The 15360-nt window shown below is 43.9% G+C and overlaps 2 protein-coding genes across 20 annotated transcripts in view; one reads left to right on the forward strand and one right to left on the reverse strand.

The window, feature by feature from the left end:
• Positions 1-4106, reverse strand: part of PPP2R3C (protein phosphatase 2 regulatory subunit B''gamma) — a 36677-nt gene extending 32571 nt beyond the window's left edge. Inside the window, exon 1 of one of the 2 annotated variants that reach the window (XM_054447932.2) lies at positions 3911-4106. In XM_054447932.2, coding sequence (XP_054303907.1) covers positions 3911-3968 — 58 coding nt within the window. In that variant the 5' untranslated portion in view covers positions 3969-4106. The remainder of the gene's footprint in view (positions 1-3910) is intronic. The other variant, XM_054447933.2, reaches the window with a different exon arrangement.
• PRORP (protein only RNase P catalytic subunit) overlaps positions 3803-15360 on the forward strand; it is a 141971-nt gene continuing 130413 nt past the window's right edge. For 2 of the 18 annotated variants that reach the window (XM_054447921.2, XM_054447928.2), the window contains exons 1-4: positions 4522-4643; positions 4959-6236; positions 8751-8798; positions 9503-9635. In XM_054447921.2, the coding sequence (XP_054303896.1) occupies positions 5251-6236; positions 8751-8798; positions 9503-9635 (1167 nt within the window). In that variant the 5' untranslated portion in view covers positions 4522-4643; positions 4959-5250. The other 16 variants (XM_063651544.1, XM_063651551.1, XM_063651547.1 and 13 more) reach the window with 13 other exon arrangements.

Raw genomic sequence — 15360 nt, forward strand, 5'->3', positions numbered from 1 at the left:
CTGGCCTATTATGTTAATTTTTAACCTTAGACCAAACCTATAAGTTAATTTCTTTACTATGGCTCAGTGCTGTTGTAGAAAACTGCAAAATTTTTCAAGTAAAGTCAAGACTGACAACTGACCACTGAAGTTAACAATATAGCGGTCACTGATGATTCTTGACAAGCAGGAATTCGAGACGAGTACAGATTTAACCAACAACTGTTTTAACAAATATTGCTATAAGGGGAACAGAAAAATGAGGAATGGCTAGAGGTGGAAATTAAGTCAAGAAAGTTTAAGATGGGAGAAATACCAGCATGTTTATATGCTGATGGGAATGATTAAAAAAAAACTGATGATGCAGGAGAAGGGACAACTGCAAGAGTACATCCTTCAGCAGGCAAAAATGGAATCTACTACAAAGGATAGGATCTAGTACACTGATGAAGGAACCAGACTTAAGCAGGTGCTCTACAACCTATATAATTTACTTATTTTATTATTTCTCTCCACACTAAAGTGTAAGTTCTACAAAGACAGAGATTTTTGTGTGTTCTGCTATAAGCTACAACAGTACTTGGCACAAAACAGGCATGCAATAAATACCTGCTAAAAGAATGCAGTGGGTTCAAGAGTTAAGGGGTCAAGAAAGCACATAAAGTACAAGTACAGGTACCTTCTTTTTTTTTTTTTTTTTTGAGACTGAGTCTCACTCTGTCACCCAGGCTGGAGGGCAAGTGGTGCAATCTTGGCTCACTGCAACCTTCACCTCCTGGGTTCAAGTGATTCTCCTGCCTCAGCCTCCTGAGTAGCTGGGATTACAGACACTTGCCACAATGCCTGGCTAAATTTTGTATTTTTAGTAGACAGAGCGTTTCACCATGTTGGCCAGGCTGGTCTCAATCTCCTGACCTCAGGTGATCCACCCACTTCAGCCTCCCAAAGTGCTGGGATTACAGGCATGAGCCACTGTGCCCAGCCAAGTACAGGTAACTTCTTTGAGAAGTTTTCCTATGAAGAGTGCAGAGAAATGCAGCAGAAGCTGGAGAGGGATGTGGGATCAAATGACTTTTTTTTAATTTTTTTTGAGATGTAGTCTCGTTCTGTCGCCCAGGCTGGAGCGCAGTGGCGTAATAGCTCACCGCAACCTCCGCCTCCTGGGTTCAAGCAATTCTCCTGCTTCAGCCTCCCAAGTAGCTGGGATTACAGGTGTGCACCACTGTGCCCAGCTACTTTTTGTATTTTTAGTAGAGACGGGGTTTCACCATGTTGGCCAGGCTGGTCTTGAACTCCTGACCTCAAGTGATCTGCCTACCTCGGCCTCCCGAAGTGTTGGGATTACAGGTGTGAGCCACAGCGCCCAGCCCAAATGACTTTTTTTTTTTAAGACAGGGTCTGGCGCTTGTCACCCAGGCTGCAGTATAGTGTCATGATCATAGCACACTGCAGCCCCAAACTCCTAGACTGAAACAACCCTCCCTGCTTCAGCCTCTCGTGTAGCTAGGACTACAGTGGTGCACAACCACCGGGGCTAATTTTTCACTTTCTATTTTTGTAGAAACGGTGTTTCACTATGTTGCCCAAGCTGGTCTCAAACTCCTGGCCTCAAGCGATCTTCCCATCTTGGCCTCCCAAAGTGCTGGGGTTACATGAATGAGCCACCGGGCCTCCCAACACCACTCCCCCCAACCACCCACCTTTTAAAAAGATGGGTGATATTAACAGCACATTTGTGCTGGTGAAAATGATCCAGTAGAAGGAAAATCTGATGATGTAGGAAAGAAAGGAAGGAAGTCAGTGAATACAGGGAAAAGAATGCAATCTAGTGGTGGAGTGGAGGGACTCTTAAATAGGAGCATGGACAGTCCTTTTTTTTTTTTTTTTTTTGATACGGAGTCTCCCTCTGTCCCCCAGGCTGGAGTGCAGTGGCGCAATCTCGGCTCACTGCAAGCTCCGCCTCCCGGGGTAACGCCATTCTCCTGCCTCAGCCTCCTGAGTAGCTGGGACTACAGGCACCCGCCACCGCACCCGGCTAATTTTTTGTATTTTTAGTAGAGACGGGGTTTCACCGTGGTCTCAGTCTCCTGACCTCGTGATCCGCCAGCCTCGGCCTCCCAAAGTGCTGGGATTACAGGCTTGAGCCACCGCGCCCGGCATCAGTTCATCATTTTAACAGTGAAGCCAGAGTATATGGGCAACTAACTGTGGGGTTGTGGGGCTGAAAGAAATGTTAAGGGGGACAGGTGAGGTTCTCCTCTGACTGCTTCTCCTTTTTTTTTTGAGACTGAGTGTCGCTCGGTCGCCCAGGCCGGAGTGCAGTGGCACAATCTCGGGCTCACTGCAAGCTCCGCCTCTCGGGTTGAAGGTATTCTCCTGCCTCAACCTCTGGAGTAGCTGGGACTATAGGCGCCCGCCACCACGACCGGCTAATTTTTTCGTATTTTTAGTAGAGACGGGGTTTCACCATGTTAGCCAGGATGGTCTTGATCTGCTGACCTCGTGATCCGCCCGCCTCGGCCTCCCAAAGTGCTGGGATTACAGGACTGAGCGACCGCGCCCGGCCGACTGCTTCTCCTTTCTTAATGAGATATATATTAAAATCCAAGTTCATCAGCTTAAAGAAGCGGGTAGGACAGACTACAGGTGTAGGAGATGAGAAGAATGGAGTGTAAGAGTGTTGCCTGGGTACGGTGGCTCACGTCTGTAATAGCAACACTTTGGGAGGTGGAAGTAGGAAGACTGCCTGAGGCCAGGAATTCGAGACCAGCCCAGGCAACATAGCAAGACCTCATCTCTACTAAAAATAAAAAATTAGCCAGATGTGGTGGCGTGTGCCTGTACTTGTAGCTGCTCAAGAGGCTGGGGTAGGAAGATCACTTGAGCCCAGGAAATCGAGGTTGCAGCGAGACGTCACTGTGCCGCTGCACTCCAGCCTGGGCAACACAGGGAGATACTGTATCAGAAAAAAAAAAAGTGTATTTAGGAAAACACAGATTGGCAGTTTGGGAGATGAAAATTGAATGTAGGAGAATGAACGTCCAGGAAAACACGGTAGACATGACCAAAATACCTTCTTTAGATTAATGGACTTGTATTAAAAGTGAGATAACTCGGCGGGGCGCGGTGGCTCACGTCTGTAATTCCAGCACTTTGGGAGGCCGAGGTGGGTGAATCACAAGGTCAGGAGTTTGAGACCAGCCTGGCCAATATGGTGAAACCCCGTCTGCACTAGAAATACAAAAATTAACCGGCCGTGGTTGCGCGCGCTTATAGTTCCAGCTACTCCAGAGGCTGAGGCAGAAGAACCGCTTGAACCCAGGAGGCAGAGGTTGCAGTGAGCCGAGATGCTGCCACTGCACTCCAGCCAGCCTGGGCGACAGAGCAAGAGACTCCGTCTCAAAAAAAAAAAAAAAAAAAAGGTGAGACAACTCACCAAGGTTCAGTTTTTCTCCAGCCACTTTCAACAGCCCTTAATGCGGGTGTGGAATAGGAAAGATAGATTTAACGAGGTTAGTTAATAAGGAATGTGAAGGAGAAAAATAAAAGGAAAAATGGATTATGAAATATAAAATGGATTAGGAGGGAAGCAAAAAGCGTGACAGTAAAAAGGCGGGAGGACAATTATAGCTCCTGGTGGGGTTGAGGCGTTGTTGGAGCCGGGGTTCTAAGTTATTCTTCACAAGTTTAGATTAAGACCATGGAAGTCAGTGACTAAGGCTAAGTTTTTCGTTCCCCTAGATTCTGCCCCAGGAAAGTACGGGTCAAACCTATCGGGATCCTTAAACCACATTCCACTCCGCCTCCTTTGTCGGGAGGTTTCACAGAAGCGGAAAGGGCGGCTCCCCCTTGCTCCTCCTCCCCACCTCCTCCCTACCTCTAGGAGTTTAGGGCCGGGCCATCCCAACGGGCGGCCCCTCCCAAAACTCACTGTTTGGACAGGTGTTGGGCGTCGCTAGGCGCCGACGAAGAACTTCTTTCCAGTCCATGGCCGACTCCCGCGCAGCAGCTTCTGCATTTGCTGTTTCCTACCTGTTCCACCCCTACCAGCTCAGGCGTCAGCACCGCAAGGCCCCGTAAAGGTTAGGAAGGCCGTCCAACCACCATCTTGAACAAGGGCGGAAGTCTTGGCTAAAGAGGCAAAAACAATTACTGTCACTCCCGCGGAGAATACCGCTACCACGCTGACTCGGGGAAAAACTATGAAAGAGATGGAAAATGATTCTCCTTCAGAGGCGACCCAAGCTCACCAAGCCGGATTTTAAAGGCCACGATAAGCCCGCGTTTTCCTTTATCGTGCGCCTTTGGCGCGTGCGCACCACGTGACCCAGGAGTTCATTGGTTCCGGCTTGAGGGAAGCTCTTTATTTCACAGTTTCTTTTAATTGTTCATTGCGGATATCTGGAAGCCTTCCAGGTCCCCTGAATGTAGTAGACGCTTCAGCAGCCGTCTCTTACCCCTTTTGCCACTAAATGCTTCAAAACTGCCTTTTTTCCTCGCCGCCGGGCCAGGCGGAACGCGTAAGTCCGGGTCAGTCTCGTCCGTCGGCCGGGGCTGGCGCGGTGCTTCGTGGGCACTGTAGTTTCCGCCGCGTTTATGGCCGCGTTAAGCCTGAGTGCCGCTTTGAGTTGTTGAATGAAGTGAACTTCATTTGTTAGCGATCGGTATGCAGTCTAGGCAGCGCCCTTCCTGGACCTCTCTTCCTTTCCTGAGTCTTGGCGCAGCTGACTCGCCACCTCCTCCCTCCCCGTCCCCCCATCGGAGGAGTTTTGCGGTCTGTAGAGAGCTATGCAGGGTGAGGGCCCCTAGACTTCGGCTTTCGCCGCTGTTGGTGGTAGGCTGGAGTTGGGGGCCCCTGGATACGGTTTTGGCTTTACACCCCCTTTCCAGCAAGCTTCCCGTGGGAATCTGTTCCTTTTCAGGACAGCTGTGATCCACGTGAGTAAAACTGGGCGTTCCGTCTTGTGCTTTTTCCTCAGGTTCATGAACTGGAATGTAAGAGGCACCAGAGGATTCCTGCTCTGTCCCCTAGGTTTGCGGCTTGCGACGTTGGACATCCCCGGATTGTTGTTTAATAGAGAAAACTCACCTGCCTTGCTATTAAGTAGCCCCAAAAGCAGAACCTTGATTTGTCTGTAAGGAAGAAACACAAACCTTTTAAAAAGTTGCACTTCGACTCTCCACCGCCGACCCCCAATCTCTTTAATTTTGCTATAGGAGAGGGGTTTTTTCAACATCTCTCTCACTATCTGGTGTTGATCTCACTGCATAATGACTTTCTATTTGTTTGGTATTCGAAGCTTTCCTAAGCTTTGGAAGAGCCCATACCTTGGGCTAGGCCCAGGGCACTCTTACGTCTCTCTCTTTCTGGCAGACAGCTGTGGCATCAGGAACCAACAGAGGTTGTTTTCTCTTAAAACAATGTCTCCACAGAATACCAAAGCAACGGATGTGATTGCCAAGGCCAGATATCTCAGGAAAGATGAGGGCAGTAATAAGCAAGTTTATTCTGTTCCTCATTTTTTTTCAGCTGGAGCAGCTAAGGAGAGATCACAGATAAATTCTCAAAGTGAAGATCATGCCTTGGCACCTGTGAGGAACACTATTCAACTCCCAACGCAACCTTTGAATTCAGAGGAGTGGGATAAACTTAAGGCAGATTTAAAAGAAAACACCAGAAAGACCAGTTTCGAAAGTTGGATCCTTTCACAGATGGCTGGCTATCATAGCTCTGTAGATGTGGCTAAATCTCTGCTGGCCTGGGTAGCAGCAAAAAATAATGGTATTGTAAGTTACGATTTACTGGTCAAGTATTTGTATCTCTGTGTCTTTCATATGCAGACATCTGAAGTTATTGATGTCTTTGAAATTATGAAAGCCAGATATAAGACTTTAGAACCTACAGGTTGCAGTCTTCTCATCCGGGGATTGATCCATTCAGACAGATGGAGAGAAGCATTGTTGCTGTTAGAGGACATCAAAAAAGTTATAACTCCTTCAAAAAAGAACTATAATGACTGTATCCAGGGAGCTCTCCTTCATCAAGATGTAAACACAGCTTGGAATTTGTATCAGGAATTGCTAGGTCATGATATTGTTCCTATGTTGGAAACTTTAAAAGCTTTCTTTGATTTTGGAAAAGACATAAAGGATGATAACTATTCAAATAAACTACTAGATATTCTTTCATATCTAAGAAATAATCAGCTGTATCCAGGGGAATCATTTGCGCACAGTATAAAAACATGGTTTGAGAGGTAATTTTGATTTTTTTATATGTATGTTTTTATTATTTTATTTTATTTTTTTTTTGAGGCAGGGTCTTGCTCTGTTGCCCAGACTGGAGTGCAGTGGTGTGTTCATAGCTCACTGTAACCTCAAACTCCTGGCCTCAAGTGATCCTCTCGCTTCAGTCTCCTGAGTAGCTAAAACCACAGGCATGTGCCACCATACCTGGCTAATTATTTTTAATTTAATAACTTTAAGCCTCAAAGTAGCCATTCTTTTTTGTTGTTAGTTGCTGAGAATCACTCTATTCTGATTATACTATTTTCCATCTCTTAGTAAGATTTATTTTCCCTTTAAGACAAAATTTTCTCTCTTTAAAAAAAGTAACAGCATACATAATTTGTGCTAATCTTTACCCATCACATAAAAGTGAAATTATATAGCACTTTTAATTTTTACATTTTTTTTTCCTTTTGGAAGGATCATTAATTTTGTTTTCTTAGGCATCTAGTATGATGTGAGTACTTAATACTACTTATGGCCAGTGTTCATAGCAAGAAAAGAATATAGCATTTGGCTAGAACTGTCTCTGGCCATATTAGTATTTTCAGAAGTTCCTCTGAAATCTAGCGACTGAGATAATGTGCTTTATTTATTCTGTCTACTCTCTCCCTGTTTTTTTTTTTTTTTTTTTTGAGACGGAGTTTCACTCTTGTTGCCAGGCTAGAGTGCAATGGCGCGATCTCGGCTCACTGCAACCTCTGCCTCCCGGGTTTTCTCCTGCCTCACACTCCCGAGTAGCTGGGATTACAGGCATGTGCCACCATGCCTGGCTAATTTTCTATTTTCTTTTTAGTAGAGACGGGGTTTCTCCACGTTGGTCAGGCAGCTCTCGAACTACCTCAGGTGATCCGCCTGCCTCGGCCTCCCAAAGTGCTGGGATTACAGGTGTGAACCACCGCGCCCGGCCTATTCTGTCTGCTGTCTATAGTTCATCAACTTGGATGATTAGAGTGGACGGGGGGATATTGATCAAGCCTTATACATAAGCATTACAATGGAAAATCTTAACCCTTCCAGGATGTTTTGGACCTTTCTGTCATTTGGCTGCTGTCTCTCTAAAGCTCTCTCCTTTGGTTTGCTTTTGCTTTATTTATGTTACTGGCTACATACCTGTTTATTGCTTTAGTCTTTTTTAAAATTTTTGAAAATTTTTACTTATTTTTTAAAATTAATATTCTTTTTTTAAGAGGTGGGGTCTTGCTGTGTTGACCAGGCTGGGCTCAAACTCCTGGCCTCAAGCGATCAGGTGTGAGCCACCATGCTTAGTCATTATTTCTTCATTAATTTGCTTCCTAAAAATTTGTTCCTTCCCTTTTTTTTTCTTGCCTTTTTTTTTCCTATGTCATGTTTACAGAGCTTTGAAGCAGTAATTATGCTTAATTATCTTAAACTTAACTGAATATCAAGGGAGGAGGAGCCCAGTTGTGAAAATCTTTGAATACCAAGGAGTTTGGATTTTATTCTGTTATCAAGAATGCTGGATTTGGTTGGGTGCTGTGGCTCACGCCTGTAATCTGAGCAGTTTTAGAGACTGAGGTGGGAGGATAGCTTGAGGCCAGGAGTTCGAGACCAGCCTGGGCATGGCGAAACCCTGTCTCTACAAATAATACAAAAATTAGCCTGGCATGGCGGTGTGTGCCGGTAGTCCTAGCTACTTGGGAGGCTGAAGCAAGAGGATCACTTGAATCTAGGGAGTCAATCAAGGCTGCAGGGAGCTGTGATCACGCCATGCACTCCAACCTGGGCGACAGAGCAAGACCTTGTCTCAAAAGAAAAAAATGATGCTGGAATGGAATTTTACAAAGGCAATTGCCAAGTGAGAACAGTAGATAGGAGAGGGATTAAGATGGAAAACAGGGAGATCTGCGTGAGTACAATTTTAGGTTTAGGTGAGAGATGATGAGAATTAAGAACTGAGGAAGGAGAGAAGGCAGTAGAATCATAAGAACTGATGGTAATATCTGGAAGGGGAGGGAGGAAAGGATACATTGATTGAACAAATACATCAATACGTAGTTTTTGAATGCTTCCAAATAGGCTAGGCATTGCGAGTGTTTTATAAAATCTATTATGACATTCTCAGTTTAATTGGGAATACATTACCACACAGTGAAATAACAGTGGTGTGTAAGAGGTAAATTACTCTCAGCAGGAGCAATTTCTGGCAGCTTTATGGAGAAGGTAAGAGTTGAGTTTGGTTTAGAGGTTATGCTACTAAGGTCAGCCGCTTTCGGTAGACTTGAAGATGAGAGTTATTTGTTGGGAGGAGAACCACAGGGAAGAAGGAGATCCAGAGCAGAGTACTAGCAGCTTCTTAACCCCATCCAGGATAGCAGCCACTTTTTAAATTAAACCATTCTGCAGAAGTATCTTGAACTTTTCAGACTTCTTGCTTATAAGAGTTTCCAAATACCACGAATATCTTTCATTTCAGTAGGAATCTAACCTTCTCATGATTTGGTTTTGCAATCTTTTCATAGTGTTCCTGGAAAACAATGGAAAGGACAATTCACCACAGTCCAAAAAAGGTGAAGACCAATGTTTATTTTTAACTTGTTTGATTTTGGTTTAGTAGGTTTTGTTGCTATTGATTGAGAAATATTTAAGAACACCTTAAGGATAGGATAATTACAAGTTTGTAATTAGAGTATCTGAGGAAAAAAACATACTTTGCATACAGAGACTTAGCAGTGCCCAAAATGTTTTTCCTGTGAGTACTGTGAGCCTATATGAAGTCTTAGAGATGTTTTTCCCTAGAGGTTCTGGACCCAGTTGTGTTTTAGGATTTATTTATTTATTGATTTATTTAATTCACCAATATGATATTCCACAGAATAGGAATTACTTTAAAAATGTCATCTGAGCTCGGCGCGGTGGCTCACGCCTGTAATCCCAGTACTTTGGGAGGCCGAGGCAGGCAGGTCACGAGGTCAGGAGATTCGAGACCATCCTGGCCAACATGTTGAAACCAAGTCTCCGCTAAAAATACAAGACCCTGTCTCAAAAAAAAAAATAGTCATCCAAATGGCCAGTCTACTTTTTTGGGTTTTCTGGCACACTAATTTGTGATATTATCAGATTTACAAAAAATTAGATGTATGCGATTATCACAAAGGCTTTAATGTTCTTTTTTATTACCTTTTAATTTCCTCATTGTTCATTTCACAAAATTTTTTCCCCAGAACATTATTTGACATATTTAAATATTATTATTTAACAATTATAATTACAGTGGCCGGTGTTCGGGCTGTGGAAAAACCATAGAGTCTATTCAGCTGAGTCCAGAAGAATATGAATGTCTTAAGGGAAAAATCATGAGGGATGTGATAGATGGAGGTGACCAGTACAGAAAGACAACACCTTGGGTGAGTCTAACAAGTTTTATTCCTTCTTGGATTGCTTGTCTAGAGCAGGGGTTAGCAATTTCTGTAAAATGCCAGATACTAAATAGTTTAGGCTTTGTAGGTCATTGGTCCCTGTTGCAACTTTTCAACTCTGCTGTTGTAGTTAAAACATCCATAGATAATACATAAATGAATAGACATGGCTGTGTTCCAGTAAACCTTTATTCATGAAAACAAGCAGTAGGCTGGATTTGGCCTGCTGACTACAATTGCCAACCTTTTGGAGAGATTGCTTTAGAATTTCATAGAATAATTGGGTTAGACCATCATCTGTTGAAGTCAATCCTATTATATTGGGGCATAATAAGTGCACTTAAACTAAAAAGATGCTTATTCTTTCTGTAAGTGCTTCCAGAAAACTATGTTCAAGTGGACTGCCATGAAAACATTGTAGTTTCTCACAACTTTTCTAGTCAAGAGAGTTTATAGAGTAACTTAAGATTATTTACAGGTTTTCTTAGTATCACATAAACTGATTTGTGTATGTTGAACTATCCTTACGTCTCAGGGATAAATCCCACTTGGTGATGATGAATGATCTTTTTAATGTATTGTTGAATTTGGTATGCTAGTATTTTGTTGAGGATTTTTGCATCAATATTCATCAGAGATATTGGCATGTAGTTTGTTTGTTTGTTTGTTTTGCTATGTCTTTGTCTGGTTTTGGTATCAGGGTAACATTAGCCTCATGGAATGAGTTTGGAAGTCTTCCCTCGTCTATTTTTTGGAATAGTTTGAATAGGATTGGTATTATTCTTTAAATGTTTGATAGAATTGAGCAGTGAAGCCATCAGGTCCTGGGCTTTTCTTTGCTGGGAGACTTTTTGTTATGGCTTCGATCTCGTTGCTTGTTATTGGTCTCTTCAGGTTTTTTATTTCTTCGTGGTTCAGTCTTAATAGATTGAATCTGTCTAGGAATTTGGCCACTTCCTGTAGGTTTTCCAATTTATTAGCATATGGTTGCTCATAGTAGCCACTAATGATCCTTTGAATTTCTGCAGTATTTGTTGTAATGTCTTCTTTTTCATCTCTGATTTTTATTTGGATCTTCTCTCCTTTTTTCTTAGTCTGGCTAAAGGTTTATCAATTTTGTTTAACTTTTCAAAAAACCAACTTTTTGTTTCATGATCTTTTGTATGGTTTTCTTAATTCCAATTTCATGTATTTCTACTCTGATCTTTATTATTTAGTCTCCCCATTTTGGGTTTGGTTTACTCTTGCTTTTCTAGTTCTAGGCCGGGCGCGATGGCTCACGCCTGTAATCCCAGCACTTTGGGAGACCGAGGCCAGTGGATCACCTGAGGTCAGGAGTTCAAGACCAGCCTGACTAACATGGTGAAACCCTGTTTCTACTAAAAACACACACGCACACAAAAATTAGCTGGGCATGGTGGTGCACGCTGGTAATCCTAGCTAACCATGAGGTTGAGGCAGGAGAATCGCTTGAACCCAGGAGGTGGAGGTTGCAGTGAGCCGAGATCACGCCATTGCACTCCAGCTTGGGCAACAAGAGCGAAACTCCGTCTCAAAAAAAAAAAAGATGCATATTTAGGTTGTTTAAGTTTTTCTTCTGTTTTGATATAGGCAGTTATAGCTGCTTTTGTTATATCCCACCATGCCTAGATACATTTAATGTTATTATTGATAAGTAAGGACTTAGTCCTGCCATTTTGTTCTCTGGTTGTTTTGTGGTCTTTTTTTTTCCTTCCTTTCTTCCCTTTAGTGAAGATGATTTTCTCTGGTGATATAATTTAGTTTCTTGCTTTTTATTTTTTGTGTATCTGTTGTATTTTTCTTTTTTTTTTTTTTTTGAGATGGAGTATTGCTCTGTCGCCCAGGCTAGAGTGCAGTGGTGCGATCTTGGCTCGCTGCATCCTCTGCCTTCTGGGTTCAAGAGATTCTCCTGCCTCAGCTTCTTGAGTAACTGGAATTACAGGCGCACACCACCATGCCCAGCAAATTTTTTTTTTTTTTTTGTATTTTTAGTACAGACAGGGTTTCACCATGTTGGACAGGCTGGCCTGGAACTCCTGACCTCATGATCCGCCCTCCTCAGCCTCCCAAAGTGCTGGGATTATAGGCGTAAGCCACCGCGCCAAGCCTTGTATGTTTTTTGATTGGAGGTTACCATGAGGCTCACTAACACTTTCATATAGCCTATTATTTTAAGCTGATAATAATTTAACACTGTATAAACAAACAAGCAAGAAGAAAACTAATAAAAACTCTACACCTTTACTTTGTCTCTCTGCTTTTTAACTTTTTATTGTTTCTATTTATATCTTATTGTACTATCAATGTCTTGAAAAGTTACAGTAGTTATTATTTTTGATTGGTTTATTGTTTAGTCTTTCTTTCTTTTTTTTTTTTTTTGACACGGAGTCTCGCTCTGTTGCCTAGGCTGGGGTGCAGTGGCACAATCTCAGCTCACTGCAACCTCTGCCCCCCGGGTTCAAGCGATTCTTCTGCCTCAGCCTCCCGAGTAGCTGGGACTACAGGTGCCCGCCACCATGCCCGGCTAATTTTTTTGTATTTTTTGGTTGAGACGGGGCTTCACCATGTTAGCCAGGATGGTCTTGATCTCCTGACCTCATGATTTGCCCGCCTCGGCCTCCCAAACTGCTGGGATTACAGGTGTGAGGCACTGCCTCACTAAACTCACTGTTTAGTCTTTCTAAAGATAAGAATAGTTTTAGTTTACACACCATAGTTACAGTGTTATAATATACTGTGTCTTTTTGTGTACTTACTATTAACAGTGAGTTATGTACCCTCAGATGATTTCTTATTGCTCATTAATGTCCTTTTCTTTTTTTTTCATTGAGATGGAGTCTCACTCTGTCACCCAGGTTGGAATGGAGTGGCACGATCTCAGCTCACTGCAACCTCCACCCCCCCCGGGTTCAAGCGATTCTTGAGTCTTACCCTCTCAAGTAGCTAGGATTACAGGCACCCTCCACCAGACCCGTCTAATTTTTGTATTTTTAGTAGAGACAGGGTTTCACCGTGTTGGCCAGGCTGGTTTCGAACTCCCAACCTCACTTTATCCACCTGCGTCAGCCTCCCAAAATGCTGGGATTACAGGTGTGAGCCACTGTACCCGGACTATGTCCTTTTCTTTCTGCCATTTTTTTTTTTTTTTTTTTTTTAATATAGAGACAGGGTCTTACCATGCTGCCCAGGCTGGTCTCAAACTCTTGGGCTCAAGTGATCTTCCCACCTTGGCCTCCCAAAGTGCTAGAATTATAGGCGTGAGTCACCAGAGTAACAGGTCCTTTTCTTCTTCTTCTTCTTTGTGTTTTTTTTTTTGAGGCAGAGTCTTACTCTGTCGCCCAGGCTGGAATGCAATGGCGCGATCCCAGCTTACTGCAACCTCCGCCTCCTGGGTTCAAGTGATTCTCCTGCCTCAGCCTCTGAATAGCTAGGATTATAGGCGTGCACCACCAGACCTGGCTAGTTTTTGTATTTTTAATAGAGACGGGGTTTCACCATGTTGACCAGGTTGGTCTTGAACTCCTGACCTCAGGTGATCCACCCACCTCAGCCTCCCAAAGTGCTGGAATTACAGGCATGAGCCACCACAGCTGGCCATCCTTTTCTTTCTAATTGAAGTACTCCTTAGCATTTCTTGTAGGATAGGTCTGGTGTTGATGAAATCTCTCAGCTTTTGTTTGTCTGGGAAAGTCTTTATTTCTCCTTCATGTCTGAAGGATATTTTCACTGCATATACTATTCTGGGGTAAAAGTGTTTTTCCTTCAGCACTTTAAATATGTCATGCCATTCTTTCCTGGCCTGTAAGGTTTCCACTGAAAAGTCTGCTGCCAGATGTATTTTAGCTCCATTGTATGTTATTTTTTTTTTCTCTAGTTGCTTTTCGGTTCCTTTTTTTTTTTTTTTATTTTTGAGACAGAGTCTTGCTCTGTCACCCAGGCTGGAGAGCAGTGGTGCTATTTCGGCTCACTGCAACCTCCACCTCCTGGGTTCAAGTGATTCTCCTTCTTCAGCCTTCCGAGTAGCTGGGATTACAGGCGTCTGACACCACGCCCAGCTAATTTTTGTATTTTTAGTAGAGACAGGGTTTCACTATGTTGGCCAGGCTGGTCTCGAACTCCTGACCTCAGGTGATTCGCCTGCCTCAGCCTCCCAAAGTGCTGGGATTATAGATAGGCATGAGCCACCACACCTAGCCAATCCTTTCTTTTTTTCTTTTTTTTTTTTTTTTTGAGAAGAAATCTCACTCTTGTCCCCCATGCTGGAGTGCAATGGTGTGATCTTGGCTCACTGCAACCTCCGCCTCCCAGGTTCAAGTGATTCTCCTGCCTCAGCCTCCCGAGTAGCTGGGATTAAAGGCACCTGCCACCACGCCTGGCTAATTTTTGTATTTTTAGTAGCGATGGGGTTTCACCATGTTGGCCAGGCTGGTCTCGAACTCCTGACCTCAGGGGATCCACCCACCTCGGCCTCCCAAAGTGCTGGGATTACAGGCATGAGCCACTGCACCCAGCCCCAATCCTTTCTTTATCTGTTGAAGGTTGGATTATTCAGCTGGGCGTGGTGGCTCACACTTGTAATCCCAGCGCTTTGGGAGGCTGAGGCAGATGGATCAGCTGGGGTCAGGAGTTCGAGACCAGCCTGGCCAACATGGTGAAACCCCGTCTCTACAAAATATATAAAAATTAGCCGGGCATGGTGGCGGGCCTCTGTAATTCCAGTTATGTGGGAGGCTGAGGCAGGAGAATCGTTTGAACCCGGGAAGCGGAGGTTGCGGTGAGCCAAGGCCACACTACTACACACCAGCCTGGGCAACAAGAGCAAATCTCCATCTCAAAAAAATAAAAAACAAGAAAAAAAAGAAAGTTGGATTATTCGTCCAGGCATGGTGGCTCACGCCTGTAATCCCAGCACTTTGGGAGGCCAAGGTGGGTGTGAATCACTTGAGTTTAGGAGTTCAAGACCAGCCTGGCCAACATGGTGAAACCCTGGCTTTACTAAAAATAAAAAAAAATTAGCCGGACATGGTGGTGCATGCCTGTAATCCTACCTACTCGGGAGGCTGAAGCAGGGGAATCATTTGAACCCGTGAAGCGGAGGTTGTAGTGAGCCAAGATTGCGCCACAGTACTCTAGCCTGGGCGACAGACTGAGACTCCAAAAAAAAAAAAAAAAAAAAAAAAGGAAAGAAGGAAAGGAAAGCAAGGCAAAGGAAAGGAAGAAGGAAGGAAAGTAAGTTTGATCATTCAATGCCTTGAGGTAGTGTTTTGTTTTGTTTTGTTTTTGAGATGGAGTCTTGTTCTGTTGCCCAGGCTGGAGTGCAATGCCATGATCTTGGCTCACTGCAACTTCTGCCTCCCAGGTTCAAGCGGTTATCCTGCCTCAGCCTCTTGAGTAGCTGGGATTACAGGTGCACATCACCACGCCTACCTAATTTTTGTGTTTTTAGTAGAGATGGGGTTTCACCATGTTGGCCAGGCTGGTCTCCAACTCCTGACCTCATGATCCGCCCACTTGGCCTCCCAAAGTGATGGGATTACAGGCGTGAGCTACCATGCCCAGCCCTCACTGTGCATTTTCAAATAGCCTGTCTTTGATCTCACTAATTCTTCTGTTTGATCCCTTCTGCTGTTAAAGTACTCTGATGCATTCTTCAGCATGCCAGTTACATTTTTCAGCTTCAGAATTTCTGCTC

The sequence above is a fragment of the Pongo pygmaeus genome, chromosome 15 (genome assembly GCF_028885625.2).
Source record: "Pongo pygmaeus isolate AG05252 chromosome 15, NHGRI_mPonPyg2-v2.0_pri, whole genome shotgun sequence".
In the NCBI taxonomy this organism is placed as follows: Eukaryota; Metazoa; Chordata; class Mammalia; order Primates; family Hominidae; genus Pongo; species Pongo pygmaeus.